The sequence below is a fragment of the Microchirus variegatus genome (genome assembly GCF_963457635.1).
Source record: "Microchirus variegatus genome assembly, chromosome: 13".
Taxonomy (NCBI): domain Eukaryota; kingdom Metazoa; phylum Chordata; class Actinopteri; order Pleuronectiformes; family Soleidae; genus Microchirus; species Microchirus variegatus.
In genome coordinates, this window is record NC_139814.1 from 23,421,468 (window position 1) to 23,439,653 (window position 18,186).

Genomic DNA, 18,186 nt, shown 5'->3' on the forward strand with positions numbered 1-18,186 from the left:
GTTAGCATACACAGCACTAAGTTAAACTGATGGGTTAATCATGAAAATAAAAGTAAACAGTACATGTTCATAGGTTTATATACCATAAACTCAGCCCATGGTACCATGGGATTGCGAGTATATCGCTAATAACCATGGAGTCATGTGGGTCCATGTCGACCTGTCCTCATTTACCACATATTTGTAAACTCTCGGCTTCTTCATTTGCAGAAAACAGAGCTGAAAGAAGCCAAATCACTGGCACATGTGTTTTAGGAAGCAATAAAATAAGGAGTGCGATGCCTGTTTCTTTTCAAATTGTGAACAATGAAAGCAATAAAAATGCTCTTTTTTTACAAGCCTGAACATGTTTTTTTTTTTTTGTTTTTTTTTTTTAAAGAGAAACATATTTTATTATAATTAAGACACAAAGAAGCCTGTTTTTAAAAAAGTTTAGATTGTGGGGGATGAGAGCGTGTTGTGATTTGTGTGGAGTTCAGTTCGGCGACGGCTCTGCCATAAAAGGTGCTTTTGAGGGGCTTACGTTGCCCGTGTTTATAGTTCTATATAGTTTCTCCCCAGAGGCCGACAGGCTGAAGAGATGATGGCAGAGACGACGATCTTCTGCTGCTGCTGCTGCTGCTGAGGCCGTGTGATCTCACCGTGTCGTCCAGCGAGGGCAGGGAGTGGCTGATTATGTCCTGGGCCTTGTTTATGTGCGAGTGTAGAAAGAGAGAGAGAGACTCTGCTCAATGTGATGCAGTACATTAGTCCGCTGCTCAGTGGGAGAATTGACTTAAGCAGCTTCGCTCACAGGCTGCTGAACTTCCCACAGAGCTGCAGAGCTGCTGCTGCTGCTGCTGCTGCGTCTTCCTCAGCAGTGCAGGTGAAGCGCTTGTTGGTGTGAACTCTGCTTCAGAGGACGGAGGACGCTGTGTTTGTCTCCTGAATGCTAATTCATACACGCGCGGTCGTTAATTGCCAGGTGATTTTATTAACCACAGTGTAAAACCGTCCTGTTTTGTTCTGTCCTCAAATCCAATCGCTGTCGTGTCCAGGATTGATTCAATTTCACTAACGACGAACCACAGTAAACGTCACAATTATCCCGACCAGAATATGACGAAGTTATATTCTGATCCTTAAACTTGTGCATCGCAGATAGGATACACATTTCTTTCGTGAAAATACACTTTAATAAGGTACATAGGTACATATGCTGCTGAGTTAGACAGGATTTTTAAGAAAATCATGTGATTTATTCAAGGTTTTCATTCACGATTCATTTATTGTAAGCGCTTTTAATCCCGATAAGTGATAATATTGTATATTGTCCCGTCACAACATGGTAGATGCCATCTAAAAACATTCTTTGGTCCTTAATTTTATCCTAGATTATTTTTAGATAACTGAATTATAACTCTATATATACTCTAATATTAATATCTAATCTTGTCCAATCACAAAATAGTGGCTGTGAAATTTTAAATTAACCTTAAAATAACTATATATAATAATATATATTGTGCGTATCTTTACCGATTCGGGACAGGAAGCCAGACACCATTATAACTTTAAAAGCATTATTTTCAGAATAAAAGCCCCACGTTTTATAACTATCAATTTTCACGTGGCACATGGCTTCACTATATTGGAAAAAGTATTTACCGCGTTATATTGTGATAATATATATTATCATATAAAAAATAATTTCAGCAGATTTAGCTCACATGCTGCTCTACTGCTGCTTTGTCTGTGCTGTGGTGGTTAAATATCCTTCATTTAGATTCACCAAAGTCACAAAATAACACGCTTGAATACGCCTTTAAGACATCGTCGACTTCAGCAGGTGTTGGGTTTTTATTTGGTGAGGCCATTGTGAAAAGACGGTGTTTTTAGTGAGCGTCAGGTTCACAGAAATGGTGAATTCTTCTTTTAAATTCCGTTAAAGGGACTTGACCTCACATGGACTCTTCCTGTCTGAATAAATACCCCCACTAAGTTTGCTGGGATTCGTAAAAATTAATGTCAACATTAATGAGGCAGACGGTGTAATGAAGATGGTAGCATCTGGACGTAAAAAAAAAAACGTATTAACCCAGAGTTTTTGCCCACAGTGAAACACTTGGAACAATAAAGATCAGAGGGGGAAGAAAAAAGCTCCACTGATACGGAGCCGACGCCTCTTTCCTTGTAAAATGTCTGCTATAATCTGTAACGCCGCTTTATCACGCAGTCGGAAAATCCTAAAAAATTCCTAATGGGGGCATAAAGAATGGTGCCCTTTAATCACGGAGTTGCATTTTACACGCAGTTTTGAACAAGGAAAAGTGGCCGGGGGGGGGGGGGATGGGGTTAAGACTCCTAACATAGAGATATGTCTTTTATGAGCCCGTCCCTCAAATTACGCAAATAGCTTTGAGGTAAATACAGAAGAGTTTTTAAACTGTGTGTAACACTGGTGTCAATAGATTAGAATACGGTATTAGGGTGGGTGCTTTCACACCTACAGCATTTGGTGCGCACCTGGTCCCTTGGTTCGGTTTGTTTACGTAGGTGTGTGTAATCTCGGTACTTTGGTGCGCACCAAATCAACCGGTTCAGGCAGGTCTCGGACCGCTTTATCCGCCCTACTTTGGTACGGTTCCTCTGGGGTGAAAGCAACCAAACCAAATGGGACTAAACGGTCTAGTTTAGTGCATTATGGGATAATAGAAATACGGGGTAACCCCGGATTTCCACCAGGCGCATCGGAGCCTCGGAACATCAGCGCCACGGTTTTTGCACGGTTCTCTGCCCAACTTCAATCCCCACTGGGCGCGTTACGGACGCACAAGAAGCCGCGGCGTGCCCGGCGGAGATGCTCACATCGATTAGAGCGGCAACGATCGGCTCCGGTGATCGGGCCGCTAACGCACCCGGTGGAAATCGTGTGGTTAGTCTGGTTCCGATGCCGATGGTCTTCGCGGTCTATTTTGGTTCCGTCATTATATTATGTAAAGGCAGTCGGCGGCGGCAGCAGCGGCGGTGGTCGGGGATAGGTGGTGGTGGGTGGGGGGGGGGGTGCTGTAAGTGACGTGCGGCACAAGGTCTGCCCTGATTGGCTCATCAGCTCCATTCTGAGCAGCGCTCTGTGTCTCATTAAAGGTGGAGGCTTGGCAGAGAGGTTGCAGAAGCTGCTTGTGTTTTTTTTGTTTTTTTTTTCTCAGCAAATGGAGGCGACGACTGGGCCTCGCCGCTGCGTCACAAATTAATTATAAGACGAAGAGGAAGAAGTGGCTGGGAGGAGGAGGAGGAGGAGGAAGAGGGTGGTGGTATTGTTGCGATGATTAAGGCTCCTCCCTGTGTTAAAGGAGGCTGCTGTAGATGAGAGCAGGATAACGGAGATGTGAGAATTAGCAGATTAGAGATGCACAACGATGAGCGGAGGCGATAGGACGACACCAGCAGCAGGAATAATCTGCTAATAGGACGCCGATGTAGAGCGATAGCGGGGTCGATTAGGGCGACGATGCTGCGATGATGAGAAAACAAGATTTCCCCCCCCCCCTTTTCTCCAGGTGTTTTTATTGACGCCTTTTGTTGCAGTGCTGGAAATCATCAAAGCGTCCACCATTTGCATGTCGTCTGGCCCACGAGAGCGAGGACGCAACCGTCTGTCTCTGAGCAGGAGGAGGCTGCAGAGTCGTAGTTGCGGCGTCTCATTTCTGTCTCACAGCTCACGCTCTTACAACTTGATTATGATCATGATTCTTCAGGTCAAATCACGAATCAAGCGCTGGAGCAGTTTCTCATAGAGTGTTTTGCTTCAGAAAACATCAGGAAACAGAAATGACGATGTTCTCGAATGTCCTGCTTTGTCCTCAAACCAAAATGATTCACTTTCAATGATTTATTTCAAAGAAATGAAGAAAATATTCACATTTAAGAAGCTGAAACAATCAAAAATCTTGTTTTAGTCATGCAAAAGCTTCATAGCGATTAATCGATTATCGAATTGTTGACGAATCATTAAGTAATCGAGTAATTGTTTCAGCTCTAATTCAATTAATTGCCAACTATTTTAATAATCACTTTCAGTTTATCAAATTGTATGATTTCAGCTTCTTGAGTTCGAGTATATTCTGGTTTAGTTGTTGACATTTTCCCCCATTTTCCAACATTTTCATGGACCAAATCACTACTAGCATGACGTTAACACACATTAACGCGTGACATCATGTTTACGTGACTCCCGGTTATTAAAATGAGTCTCTAAAGTGACGCTAAACTTTAAAAACAGAGGCACACATACGCAGTACACAGGTACGCTGGTTATTTGTAGCGCTGCTCTTTTCGTTTAATAAACAGACTGCTTCAGTTCGACTGTAGGCTCTAAAGGAGCTAACTGGTAAACGGAACCTGGACTCTGGTATCGCCGTTAACCGCCATTAACCGTCATTAGCGTGTTAGCATCGTTAGCATACACAGCACTAAGTTAAACTGATGGGTTAATCATGAAAATAAAAGTAAACAGTACATGTTCATAGGTTTATATACCATAAACTCAGCCCATGGTACCATGGGATTGCGAGTATATCGCTAATAACCATGGAGTCATGTGGGTCCATGTCGACCTGTCCTCATTTACCACATATTTGTAAACTCTCGGCTTCTTCATTTGCAGAAAACAGAGCTGAAAGAAGCCAAATCACTGGCACATGTGTTTTAGGAAGCAATAAAATAAGGAGTGCGATGCCTGTTTCTTTTCAAATTGTGAACAATGAAAGCAATAAAAATGCTCTTTTTTTACAAGCCTGAACATGTTTTTTTTTTTTTGTTTTTTTTTTTTAAAGAGAAACATATTTTATTATAATTAAGACACAAAGAAGCCTGTTTTTAAAAAAGTTTAGATTGTGGGGGATGAGAGCGTGTTGTGATTTGTGTGGAGTTCAGTTCGGCGACGGCTCTGCCATAAAAGGTGCTTTTGAGGGGCTTACGTTGCCCGTGTTTATAGTTCTATATAGTTTCTCCCCAGAGGCCGACAGGCTGAAGAGATGATGGCAGAGACGACGATCTTCTGCTGCTGCTGCTGCTGCTGAGGCCGTGTGATCTCACCGTGTCGTCCAGCGAGGGCAGGGAGTGGCTGATTATGTCCTGGGCCTTGTTTATGTGCGAGTGTAGAAAGAGAGAGAGAGACTCTGCTCAATGTGATGCAGTACATTAGTCCGCTGCTCAGTGGGAGAATTGACTTAAGCAGCTTCGCTCACAGGCTGCTGAACTTCCCACAGAGCTGCAGAGCTGCTGCTGCTGCTGCTGCTGCGTCTTCCTCAGCAGTGCAGGTGAAGCGCTTGTTGGTGTGAACTCTGCTTCAGAGGACGGAGGACGCTGTGTTTGTCTCCTGAATGCTAATTCATACACGCGCGGTCGTTAATTGCCAGGTGATTTTATTAACCACAGTGTAAAACCGTCCTGTTTTGTTCTGTCCTCAAATCCAATCGCTGTCGTGTCCAGGATTGATTCAATTTCACTAACGACGAACCACAGTAAACGTCACAATTATCCCGACCAGAATATGACGAAGTTATATTCTGATCCTTAAACTTGTGCATCGCAGATAGGATACACATTTCTTTCGTGAAAATACACTTTAATAAGGTACATAGGTACATATGCTGCTGAGTTAGACAGGATTTTTAAGAAAATCATGTGATTTATTCAAGGTTTTCATTCACGATTCATTTATTGTAAGCGCTTTTAATCCCGATAAGTGATAATATTGTATATTGTCCCGTCACAACATGGTAGATGCCATCTAAAAACATTCTTTGGTCCTTAATTTTATCCTAGATTATTTTTAGATAACTGAATTATAACTCTATATATACTCTAATATTAATATCTAATCTTGTCCAATCACAAAATAGTGGCTGTGAAATTTTAAATTAACCTTAAAATAACTATATATAATAATATATATTGTGCGTATCTTTACCGATTCGGGACAGGAAGCCAGACACCATTATAACTTTAAAAGCATTATTTTCAGAATAAAAGCCCCACGTTTTATAACTATCAATTTTCACGTGGCACATGGCTTCACTATATTGGAAAAAGTATTTACCGCGTTATATTGTGATAATATATATTATCATATAAAAAATAATTTCAGCAGATTTAGCTCACATGCTGCTCTACTGCTGCTTTGTCTGTGCTGTGGTGGTTAAATATCCTTCATTTAGATTCACCAAAGTCACAAAATAACACGCTTGAATACGCCTTTAAGACATCGTCGACTTCAGCAGGTGTTGGGTTTTTATTTGGTGAGGCCATTGTGAAAAGACGGTGTTTTTAGTGAGCGTCAGGTTCACAGAAATGGTGAATTCTTCTTTTAAATTCCGTTAAAGGGACTTGACCTCACATGGACTCTTCCTGTCTGAATAAATACCCCCACTAAGTTTGCTGGGATTCGTAAAAATTAATGTCAACATTAATGAGGCAGACGGTGTAATGAAGATGGTAGCATCTGGACGTAAAAAAAAAAACGTATTAACCCAGAGTTTTTGCCCACAGTGAAACACTTGGAACAATAAAGATCAGAGGGGGAAGAAAAAAGCTCCACTGATACGGAGCCGACGCCTCTTTCCTTGTAAAATGTCTGCTATAATCTGTAACGCCGCTTTATCACGCAGTCGGAAAATCCTAAAAAATTCCTAATGGGGGCATAAAGAATGGTGCCCTTTAATCACGGAGTTGCATTTTACACGCAGTTTTGAACAAGGAAAAGTGGCCGGGGGGGGGGGGGATGGGGTTAAGACTCCTAACATAGAGATATGTCTTTTATGAGCCCGTCCCTCAAATTACGCAAATAGCTTTGAGGTAAATACAGAAGAGTTTTTAAACTGTGTGTAACACTGGTGTCAATAGATTAGAATACGGTATTAGGGTGGGTGCTTTCACACCTACAGCATTTGGTGCGCACCTGGTCCCTTGGTTCGGTTTGTTTACGTAGGTGTGTGTAATCTCGGTACTTTGGTGCGCACCAAATCAACCGGTTCAGGCAGGTCTCGGACCGCTTTATCCGCCCTACTTTGGTACGGTTCCTCTGGGGTGAAAGCAACCAAACCAAATGGGACTAAACGGTCTAGTTTAGTGCATTATGGGATAATAGAAATACGGGGTAACCCCGGATTTCCACCAGGCGCATCGGAGCCTCGGAACATCAGCGCCACGGTTTTTGCACGGTTCTCTGCCCAACTTCAATCCCCACTGGGCGCGTTACGGACGCACAAGAAGCCGCGGCGTGCCCGGCGGAGATGCTCACATCGATTAGAGCGGCAACGATCGGCTCCGGTGATCGGGCCGCTAACGCACCCGGTGGAAATCGTGTGGTTAGTCTGGTTCCGATGCCGATGGTCTTCGCGGTCTATTTTGGTTCCTTTAGAACCATGTGAAAGCAAACCGTACCCACGTCTGTTTGCTACGTCGTAACATGTTTCGGACTGGTGCAGACCAAAGCAATCGAACTATAGGCATGAAAGCGAGAAACTTCAAAAACGGGTGAAATTGTAGTCGTCAAAGAGGAGACGGATGGTTCTTGGACTTGAGTCTATGTTACAGCTGCAGAGTCTGTTTATTCTTAACTTTTGACAATAACTCGTACGTCTTCTTTAATGACAATCCTGAGCGAAGTTAAGTTTGGTAAAAGACTATAATCTGTCGTGAGTCAGGAACGTGGATACTCCCTGATACTCTCTGCCTCTACATGAATATGAAAATCAACCCCCAACTTGGTCAAAAGAGTTGTGTAATCCTGGTTTTTTAACTTAGAGTTATTTAGTTAAGTGAAATACTAACTACTACTAGTTAGAGACTAGTTTGACAGACGCTTTAGAGACAATAGAGGACATGAGGGGGAATTGAGCTTTGGCTGTGAACGGAAAAAATAAAGTATGGACTAATCCTTTTCATGAATCATGTGATAATAATAAGTCAAATTCCTTCTGTGATCCTGGTAAACGTGGCCAATAATGCAGATTTCTATAAACGGTAAATATCGGTAAATGAAATAATTACTTGATTAATCGATGACTAACATAGTTTGAAGCTTTGTTTTAGCTTCTTAAATGTGAATATTTTCTGGTTTCTTTGCTCCACATAACAAAGAAATTACATTTTATGGACCAAACGATTACTCCATTAATCGATTATGTAAATAATCGTTGGTTGCAGCTCAGATCTGAACATTTAATCTTGAGAGTGTAACCTTGCGGATTCTAAAAATCAGTTTTGTGAGTCTGTATTTTTTTTACACCAATGCAGTATCTTTCTTTATTTTATCGTTAAATCCATTTTATAGCCCGACAAACTTTCAATTCCAACGGCCCAGAAAAGTTGTGCACGGACTTGAGCCAGGTCTACCTTTTTTTTTTTAAAAGAGAGATTAAAATCTTGACTTGAGTAAGTAATGTTTATATTTTAGAATAAAGAAATGATGAAATGTCTCGTAGTTTCCTGCGAGGAATGAGGTCAAAGATAAGAGGAAAGGGGAAAAAGAACAAAAACAGTAGTAGTGTTGATGTTTTTTTAATGGATGACATTATATTTGACGCTGTTTTAGGTGAATGACGGCGATAAAGCAGTCGATGTGTGAATCAGATAAGACTCCGTACGTACACGTCTTCAGTCTCCGCAGATGCAGTTGACTGTTTGTGCTTTGTCACTTCCTCGTCCAACTGCCTCCGTGCCGGTCACATGACTTGAGTTCATGTGCTCATAAGACCTGTCATCGTTCTTCCTCGCTGGTATGAATCACATAGTAACACACACTCACACACACGTAGAGAGAGACTTCTCCAACGTACATATTTGTTCCCTTCAAGTACAGAATCTGGTGCTATTCTTAGTCGGCTGTGTTTAACCCACTTCCATCTGAATGAGCTTATACAGTCAGCTGCTCATAATATCGTCCGATTACTTCTTTATCCCCGTTTCATCCCGGCGCGTCGCTGCACTCGTTCTCTCAGAGAGAAAAAAAAAAAATTGATGAGTTAAAAACCTTCATTTGAGTCCAGTCTAGTGTTGGATATAAAGTCCCTCTCACCATTGTGTAGCTTATACTGGGGGATACTTGAGGTTGAAGTGTGGTTGAATGAGGTACTGACACACTGCAGGTATTCAGAATGGACTGAAAACATGGCTGCCAGCAGTGACTGAAGGGAAAAACACTTAAAGGGACACTGTGTAGTATTTATGGGTTTATATAACCCAAAATCCACTTTTTTATACATATTATGTGCTCCTGCATTGTCTAGTCGTTGTATAATAGTTTTTGTTTCATTTTCGTAGTGTTTCAAAAAGTCATGTAAAATAACATGGTCGCGGGCCGCGGTTGCATAGCAATCCGTTAGCAGCGAGACGCCATGTTTCTACCGGAGCCTGTAAGGACAAACGCGAGATACCGTAGCGCTCAGGGAATTGAGGGGGTGAGCAGAGGAGCAGTTCTTTGTTGTAAATTTCAGCCTCTCCTCTAGATGGCACTATAAACTACTTACTTCACCTTTAACAAAAGGCTCATGGAATAACGTCTACATCTGCTGGAGTCTATATCACTGGTTCCCAACCTTATTTCCTTGAACCCCCTCTTTCCTTGAACCAGGACCCCCAACCTGAACCCCGTTTATATGCAGAAATAAACAGCAGTTGTGGGTCTTTTGTTCGGTTCTTCTGGAAAATCCAAAACCAAGGTGAACTCTTGAGATGTTGCCTTGTTTTCTTGTTAGATACCGGCAAGGCTTTGGTACTTTTACAATCCTCAGACGTAGATATTTCATTGTACAGATGCTGACATCAGGTGTAGCCCATGGCCAAGTGGAAAGGGAACTTGGATTGTAACCGTTGGGTTGCTGGTTGGAGTTCCCACCAGGTCAAAAGGGCAGGGGTACCACAGTAAAGGATGGGTTAAATGCAGGCCTAATAGAGGACTAATTTACTTATTTATAGCTGCTAACTGAACTGTTGAGGCTTGGTTATGCAGTAATGGTCACAGAAGTTCAGAGGTCACAGAGCTCCAAAAATGGCTTTAATTTGGGTCATACCAACACGTTCTGATCATCCAATAGAGTGTGTGCGACTGGGATTTTCTGAATTTAATAACCTCACGACCTCGTGTGATCTCTGGCGTCCTCCTGAGGGGGGTTTGAACCTCAGGTAGGAAACCATGGGTCTATGTTTCTGACTGGAAACTGACTGTTTTGTAAATCACTCGTTCTTTCGCACCAAAATCCACACAGAAGCTTGCGTAGAACATTGGAGCTGCTGCCTCATCTGGTTAGTTTGAGTCACTCAAAGGTAAATCTGAATATAACGGATTTAAAGTTTTGCACATGGAATCTCCAGTGGATCAGCAACTCCTGAGTGACAAAAACTACATTTTCCACTTACAAAAGGTTGTGTCCAACATCTAGAAGAATATTCTTCAGACGTCCACTTGACCAGGTTCTTAATTGTATTTTGGGTGAAGCCACCATCTTATTTCTACATGTTTGACTGTATTGATAGCTATTGGAGGGTGTGGGTGTGCGACCACTGATACACGAGAATTATCTTAACGTCTTTTTACGTCTGTGGAAGAAAGAAAGGAAGGAATATAACCAGTGGGCAAGTTATGTAACGTATGCTGTGTGTAAAACGGGTAACACCAACTTACCATGGCAACCCCCGACCGGTCAGATTTCCTATTCTACCTGTGAAGTGTGAGCGTTTCAGACAAACGACACGTTTGGAAAAAAAAAGTCTCCCAAATAAGTCAATGCAAGTTTCTTTTTTATAATATTTTCAAATCTGCCTGTCTAGACTTAAAATGTAGCCTCTGAGTTTTCAACGGCAGCGTTTTCTGGAGCAGAATTTGTGTTTTCAAATGGTAAAAGTAGTAGAATGCAGCATGCAGCCTAATCAGACTATACAATGTTTTCTGTCTTTCACGATGTTCACCGTGTCGGATCGTACTACATTCATAGGCGATGTCGGACATTCCATTATGTTATATTCCACGTTCCCTACATTCATGATCAGGTCCGACACTGGAAACGTGCCCGAATTTGTGTCTTGCGATTCCAGCGTTAGCCGTTACAACAATACCAGGGTGTTCGTGTGTGATACTCGTGATGGGCAGCTTGAGACAAAGGGAACAGGAGAGTGCAGCACACTTTATCATTTCCACATTCTGTGTCTTCCAGTCTGCTTCTCATCAAATGACTAATTTCTTAAACCATAATCATTCTTTTATGATTCATGTTTTTCGGCTACAAGGCTGCATATTTATGCGGGGTTTAACTCTCAAGTTTGAATCTCCATATAGCCGTGGCCTTCCTTCCTTTCCTTCCTTTCCTTCATTCCCTCTGTGGCGTTTGCATGTTCTCTTAGTGTCTGTGGGTTTTCTGCGGCTACTCCAGCTTCCTCCCACACTTTAAAGACATGCAGATTGGGGTTAGGTTAAGTTAAGACTCTGAATTGACCATAGATGTTGAACGGTTGTTTGTCTCTGTGCGTTGGCCCTGCCTCTCTCTCTCTCTCTTGGACCCTCAGGATTTGTAGAACAGATAATGGTTGGGTGGATGTTATTTCCAGGAGTGCTCGGCTGCTCCGTCATGTTGTTATTTTTGGCATAAAGTTGTAACTCTTTTAATAATTCTGCCTTTTGAAATGAAGCCAGTGCTCTTGTGAGACTGGAGAGCAAAAGCCACCGTCTTTCTGCCGCTGTGTCGCGCTCCACCCAGCCCTCCACCTACATCCTTGTTGCATGTACTTGTTGTGTTTGCTAATACAGGACTCAGGAGCGTGTTAGCCGGTGACTCAGAGGCGGTGATGACGTCTTCTTCTCAGCGGGTTTTACCGTGAAGCCTCAGTTTTGAGACGACTGAGTCATCTCAAAAAAAACTGCTTGTCCTCAGAGCAGAAGGTCAGAAGGGTTTGATCCTCGGCTCCTCCGATGATCTGCATACCAGCGTGTCCTCGGGGCGAGACTCTGAACCTCGGAGTGCTCGTGGCAGCATGTGAATGGCTTTCTGAATGGTGCGCTTTAGTACATGTGAATGGGGAAGTGTCCTGAAGACGAGAGAAGCAGCACATAAACACAGACCATTGACCGTCGTGTAAACATTCGGCAGAGAAAATGTTAAATAACGGCTGTAAATTTCCACGTCTGACTCCAGGATTCGACTGAACGTAACCATGGATATATACACTTTCACTGTATTTACACCTGTTGTCAACAATACTGTGGAGGCGCCGTATGTTTATGTTGAATATAATCGTTGCTAAGGTACAAATCGCGAGCGTGGATGATTCTACGATGGTTGATGCAGATAAAACGAATATTTTTAACCCTTTAAAACACAGCATTTTGGATGCTTTTTCCCATTATTACAGTATATACAAAGGCTGTAAGAATAAGTGTCTTATATCCTTTTTTTTCAGCACAACCTAGACAATCTGATGACGGCTTTTTTTTCATTTTCACCATATTTAATAAACTCTCTTTATTCATTTTCTGACATTTTAAACAATACAGTACAGACAGACATAAAAAACGCACATACGTACACTCTTAACACTTAAAAATTTAATAAATAAAAATTGAATTTGAAAATAAATATATATATATACATATACATATGTGTGTATATGAATATATGCGTGTATATGTTTATATATGTATATGTATTTATGTGTGTGTATATATACACGTGTATATGTATATGTGTGTGTATATATATATATATATACACGTGTATATGTGTATATATATATATATAAATATATAGAATTGAATAAAACAATGAAATTAATTAAAATCAAAAACAATTGAATCAACCAATTTGAATAATATTTAAACCAGAAAACATTGGGGGAAAAATGATGTGCAGAGTAGAAACGGTGTCAGTACAAGACTGAATGAGACAATATAGGGGGTAATATAGGACGTCTATGAAGACCAATGGCTCACAATTTGGCACGTGCAAAACATAGGATGGAGTTGTATTAAGTGTTATGGAAGTGCAAAATGCCAAAAAACCCTGATTTTATTGATATTAATACATGTCACAAAGACGACCTGTGTGTGAAAGACAACGTTATATATATATATATATATATATATATGCTTTTCCTTTTCTAAGTGACGTATGGATGACGTTCGTGCCTCTAACTCTTGTGTCCTCTCCTTCAGGATGGAGCGGATGTCTGAGGAGGCGCTGAGGCTCAACCTGCTGAAGCGGGGCCTGGAGTCCCCCAGCGAGCGAGAGGAAGCGCTGGCCAAGCGCCTCAAGATGGAGGGTCACGAGGCCATGGAGCGCCTCAAGATGCTGGCGCTGCTCAAACGCAAGGACCTCGCGGACCTAGCGGCGCTGGAGGTGGCGGGGCCCCTGGGAGACGGCAAGGGCCCCGGGGCCAGCTCCCTCCACCACCAGAGCCTCATGGGCGCCGCGTACGAGGAGAAACTAAACGGGAGTCTGAGGCTCGGCGGACACGGCGGACACAGCGGCCACGTCGGGCCCAGCAAGAACGGGAAGGAGAACATGCTGGATGATATGCCGGTGGATATGAGCGCTGGAAGAAGATGGTGAGAGCGTTTACACGTAAAGAGCGAGAGGGCGGGGGATGGGATGATGATGATGATGATGATGATGGGATGGTGTGAGCGAAAAAAAGCCCACAGGGGGAATAAAGAAACCAGTGTTTCCCCTCTGAAACACTAGTATGTAGAGAGAGAGACGCCCTGCGCTGTAATGCAGGATTAGCAGTAAACCATCTGTGAGACTAGTTAATATTCTGACAACTTAATATCGACGGCTTATTTGCATGACAAAGTGACAGATATGTACATACGTGTTTAACACTGTGAGGAGGTTCTAATCTGTCTGAGGAAAAAAAACAAAAAAAAAAACGTACCAAAACGGTTTCACCGTCACAGTGCAATAAAAAAACCATAAAACCCCCACTGTTAATCCCTGCGTTGTTCAGAAAGTGCTGACATGTTTCCCCAAAGTGTCACTGTGACGGTGAGGCGACATCCCATAATGTGTGACAATGTGTGATTACTTCAGCTCTGCCTGTTGTGTCCTGAAGAGAGTATGTGAGACGTAGAGCTGGTCAATATCAGTACACTATGTGTGTGTGTGTGTGTGTGTGTGTATATATATATATGTATGTATGTGTATATGAATATATATATGTATGTGTGTATGTATATGTGTACGTATATACGTGTGTGTAGATATGTACATATATTCATGTATATATGTATGTATACATATATGTGTATATATGAATATATCCGTGTGTGTATATGTATATGTACATATATGTATGTATATATACATGTGTAAATATATATGTGTATACATGAATATATATATACGTATGTGTATATAGATACATATATGTACATATACATGTGTGTATATATGTAAATGTACATATACATGTGTATATATGTAAATGTACATATACATTTGTGTATATATGTAAATGTACATATACATGTGTGTATATATGTAAATATACATACATGTGTATATATGTAAATATATATATACATGTGCATATATGTAAATATATATATATATATATATATATATATATACATACATGTGTATATTTGTAAATATATATATATATATATGTGTATATATGTAAATATATATATCTTAGAAAAAAGGGTCAGACGAACTCACTCATTGAACTCCTTTTTGAGAATTTTACAGCAGTAAAATCAAAATAAATCCATGCGAGCTGAATGTCACGATGCTCGCATGGTCGAGTGCTCAAGTTTAAAAGAGTTGATTCCATTGTAAGAAGTCTTTGACCGTGGATTCACTCGGATTCACAACATACACGTGTAGTAAAATCACCACAGATTAAGAAAGTGATCATAGTCCAAAACAACACTGGCAAGAAAGTCGTCAAACTCTTGCCAAAAAAAAAATTTCAGCACAAAGCACAGGAAATGAGACATTTAAAGTTGAATCATCACACGTAAACTAGTTTATTATTATGTAACGCACGTATGTTTAGAGTGAAAGTCGCCCGCTTTCTCGCTGCGTTGCAAAGATGACGTCCGAATCTAAAAAACCGCTGCAACTGGTGGTGAACGTAGCGTCGGACATTTATAAGACATAGAACTAAAGCGTAAGCGTTTGCAGCTGCTGCCTCTCACAGCTGGACCACACTGGACTGCACATGCTGGGCATTAAACCTGGAGTTCAACTCGGGTTTGCCGTAAATAATACGTTTGAGCGACGATGTTGTTCTCAAAGTAAAATGTCAGGACTCTTCATTTGTCGCTGCTTCAAAGTGTGTCACAATAATAGGCCTTGTTACAAAAATAACACGTGGAAAAGGTTACACACACACACACACACACACACACACACACACACACACACACACACACACACACACAGAGAGAGTTGTGATTCTGATGTTTATGTTCTATGTTTGACACATTTAGATCATCACTGTTTGTCTACTTCAATGTTCGGAGACGCTAACATGCTAACGTGAACTTTAAAGGTTAGGTTTTGAGGCTACTTTTCATGAACAAATCTTGTGTGAATTTCTTTTTAAAAAAGCATATAAAGATGAAGTGATGTCATAAAATGTCAAATTTCAAAATAGAGTTGAAACACGACTCGGACGTGAACAGGCAGAGGTTGTGATTACGGCCGATGATTATTTTAATTATCGTTAATGATGATTAAAACAAGCTCTCTGATTTATAAACATGTATATTGTCTACTTTCTTTTGCTCCACATAACAAAGAAATAATTGAAATTTAATTATTTTTTTAATTTGTGGACAAAATTATCATTATTTTCAAGGTTTGGGAAACACTTTTTTGAACATATTCTGACTTTTTATGGAGCAAACGACGATTACGGATGACTAAATAATGACAATAATAATTATTTGTTAGTTGCAGCCCGAGTTGTGACCATATTTCCTGTAGTTGCACTCATATGTACAACTGTGAGTGGAATAATTGCTCAATTTCCACAAACAAACATGTTATAAATGACTAAAACGAGCCAAACATCCTTTAATTTCATTATAGATTTTGCATTTTGCTGCACTTCCACATCCTTAATGTCATTAATGCAGTTTTTCCCTTTCAGGACCTTTTTTCTCAAAAAGAGAATAAAGAAATCTTAAGATAATCGAAAAAACCAGGCTTGACCAAGTCAGATTACATTTCACATCAGCCAATCCAGGATTAGGAGATGCAGCTTGATGTAAAGTCAGGTTTAAGTAATTCAGACTCTCTATATCAGAACTTAACACTGTTTTTCTGGTGTTAAATATTTGCATATTTAACACCCAGAGAAAAACGGCAACCAAAAACAGGTGAAGTGAAATTTAATTTAATGTGTTTTATGTTTAAAAAAAAAAAAGTGTCAGAATGTATAATGAAGAGTAAAAATATATCTTTAACTTGTAATTTACACCTGTGTTCATATTCACATGCAGAGAGGAAAAAGGGGGAAATCTTCGGTGTTAAAAGGAAGCGTCTTCATCTGTAAATAATATCCTGAAACAAGTTTGTGATCAGAGTGACGCAGACGGAGCAGATTCCAGGATCATTGAAGCCTGTGCTGTAGATCTGCAGCAGAGCTTAGCTGCACATAATCAGACTCCGTGGCGACATTTCACGTAACTGGAAAGTCCCGTCCACTCGTCTTTAAGTTCTGCAGAACAGCACTCGGGGAGAGATGTTGTTGTAAATCTGAGCATCTTTACATCTTTGAAGCCAGAAACCGAAGCAGATAAATCTCTCTGTCGTCGACTTCGTGGAGTCGACAAAACATCTTTTTTTATATTCCGTCTCGTTTTTTCCCCCCGTTTCAGCGAAGCGGATCGCGACAGAAGAACTCCGTCTCCCGACGTAATCATCCTGTCGGACAACGAGGCGTCCAGTCCCAGGACGACGCCTCGCCCCGAGGAACGCCTGCACCAGGCTAACCTGGACATGTTCAAGGTAAACACTGTCGGCAGCACTGGACTTAAAAAACATCAACGTTTGATCACGATGTTTAGCTTCTTGTGAAACATTATCGGGCAATAGCTGCTGTTTCCTTCACCGCGCAGCTCCATCTAAGTGTCCGTAGCGCTACCTTAAAAGACAGAGGAAATCTGAAAAGAAATGGGCTTAAATTTGACAAAGATATAGACTTATACTTTAACTTGTAGAGATACAGTTGTTTTTAACTTAACTTAGAAGTAATACACTCGTGGGACATGTGGCTAGCACTGTTGCCTCACAGCAGGAAGGTTGCTGGTTCCCGTCCTGGTGGAGTTAGCATGTTCTCATGTTCTTTTCCTCCCACATATCCAAACACAGAGCTTAAATGGACACTTTAAATGAACTTTAGTTGTAATTGAATAGTTGTTCGTCTCTATAATGTTGTCGTTGTGATGGACTGGCGACCTGTCCAGGTTCAACCCCCCGGCCCCCGTTTTTTGCCCCATGTCAGCTGGGATTTAACACCAGTTCCCCCCCCCACGATCCTCATGTGGAGGGTTAAACATGCACTTATTCATTCATGCATCATCTATGGCTTTATCCTCCACACGCAATCCCATCTGACATAGGGCGAGAAGCAGGGTATTCCCTGGAGAGGTCGCCAGTCCATCGCTGGGCCGACCTATGTCCAATTTAGTGTTTTCTGCATATTTTTTGGGCACGCAAGAGGCTCATACTAGACTTAAAATACTACTTTAAATATATACTAAGCCAAGTACAACATATCCAAGACCTTACTTATTATAGGTGTGTAATAAAAGTCAAAATTACACCATGTTTTGTTGCTGCCCTTGTGCTGATTTGGGTGTTTTTTGTTCCAGGGGAAGAGCAACGAGGAGAGGCAGCAGATGATCAAAGCTCTGAGAGAGGAGCTGCGTCTGGAGGAAGCTCGTCTGGTGCTGCTCAAGAAGCTCCGGCAGAGTCAGATGCAGAAGGAGAACGTGGTGCAGAAGGTCAGTGATGATGATGATGATGATGGTTCCACACAGATTCACACTGAACACTTTACCAGCGCCTACCTCGCACCTTTACAGTCGTAGACGCTCACAGGCCACTTTATTAGGTACAGGGGACACACCTAATAAAGTGGTTACTTGAGTTACGTCGTCCTTCAATCATCTCGAATCATTCTCCTCTGATCTCTGAG

General features: G+C 41.4%; 1 protein-coding gene across 1 annotated transcript in view; it reads left to right on the forward strand.

Annotated features, from left to right (window-relative positions):
- gatad2b (GATA zinc finger domain containing 2B) overlaps nucleotides 1–18,186 on the forward strand; it is a gene marked incomplete at its 3' end in the record, with an annotated part of 53,531 nt that overhangs the window by 27,460 nt on the left and 7,885 nt on the right. Inside the window, exons 2-4 of the mRNA XM_083899860.1 lie at nucleotides 13,187–13,579; nucleotides 16,865–16,994; nucleotides 17,861–17,992. Of these exons, the coding sequence (XP_083755986.1) occupies nucleotides 13,188–13,579; nucleotides 16,865–16,994; nucleotides 17,861–17,992 (654 nt within the window). The 5' untranslated portion in view covers nucleotide 13,187. The remainder of the gene's footprint in view (nucleotides 1–13,186; nucleotides 13,580–16,864; nucleotides 16,995–17,860; nucleotides 17,993–18,186) is intronic.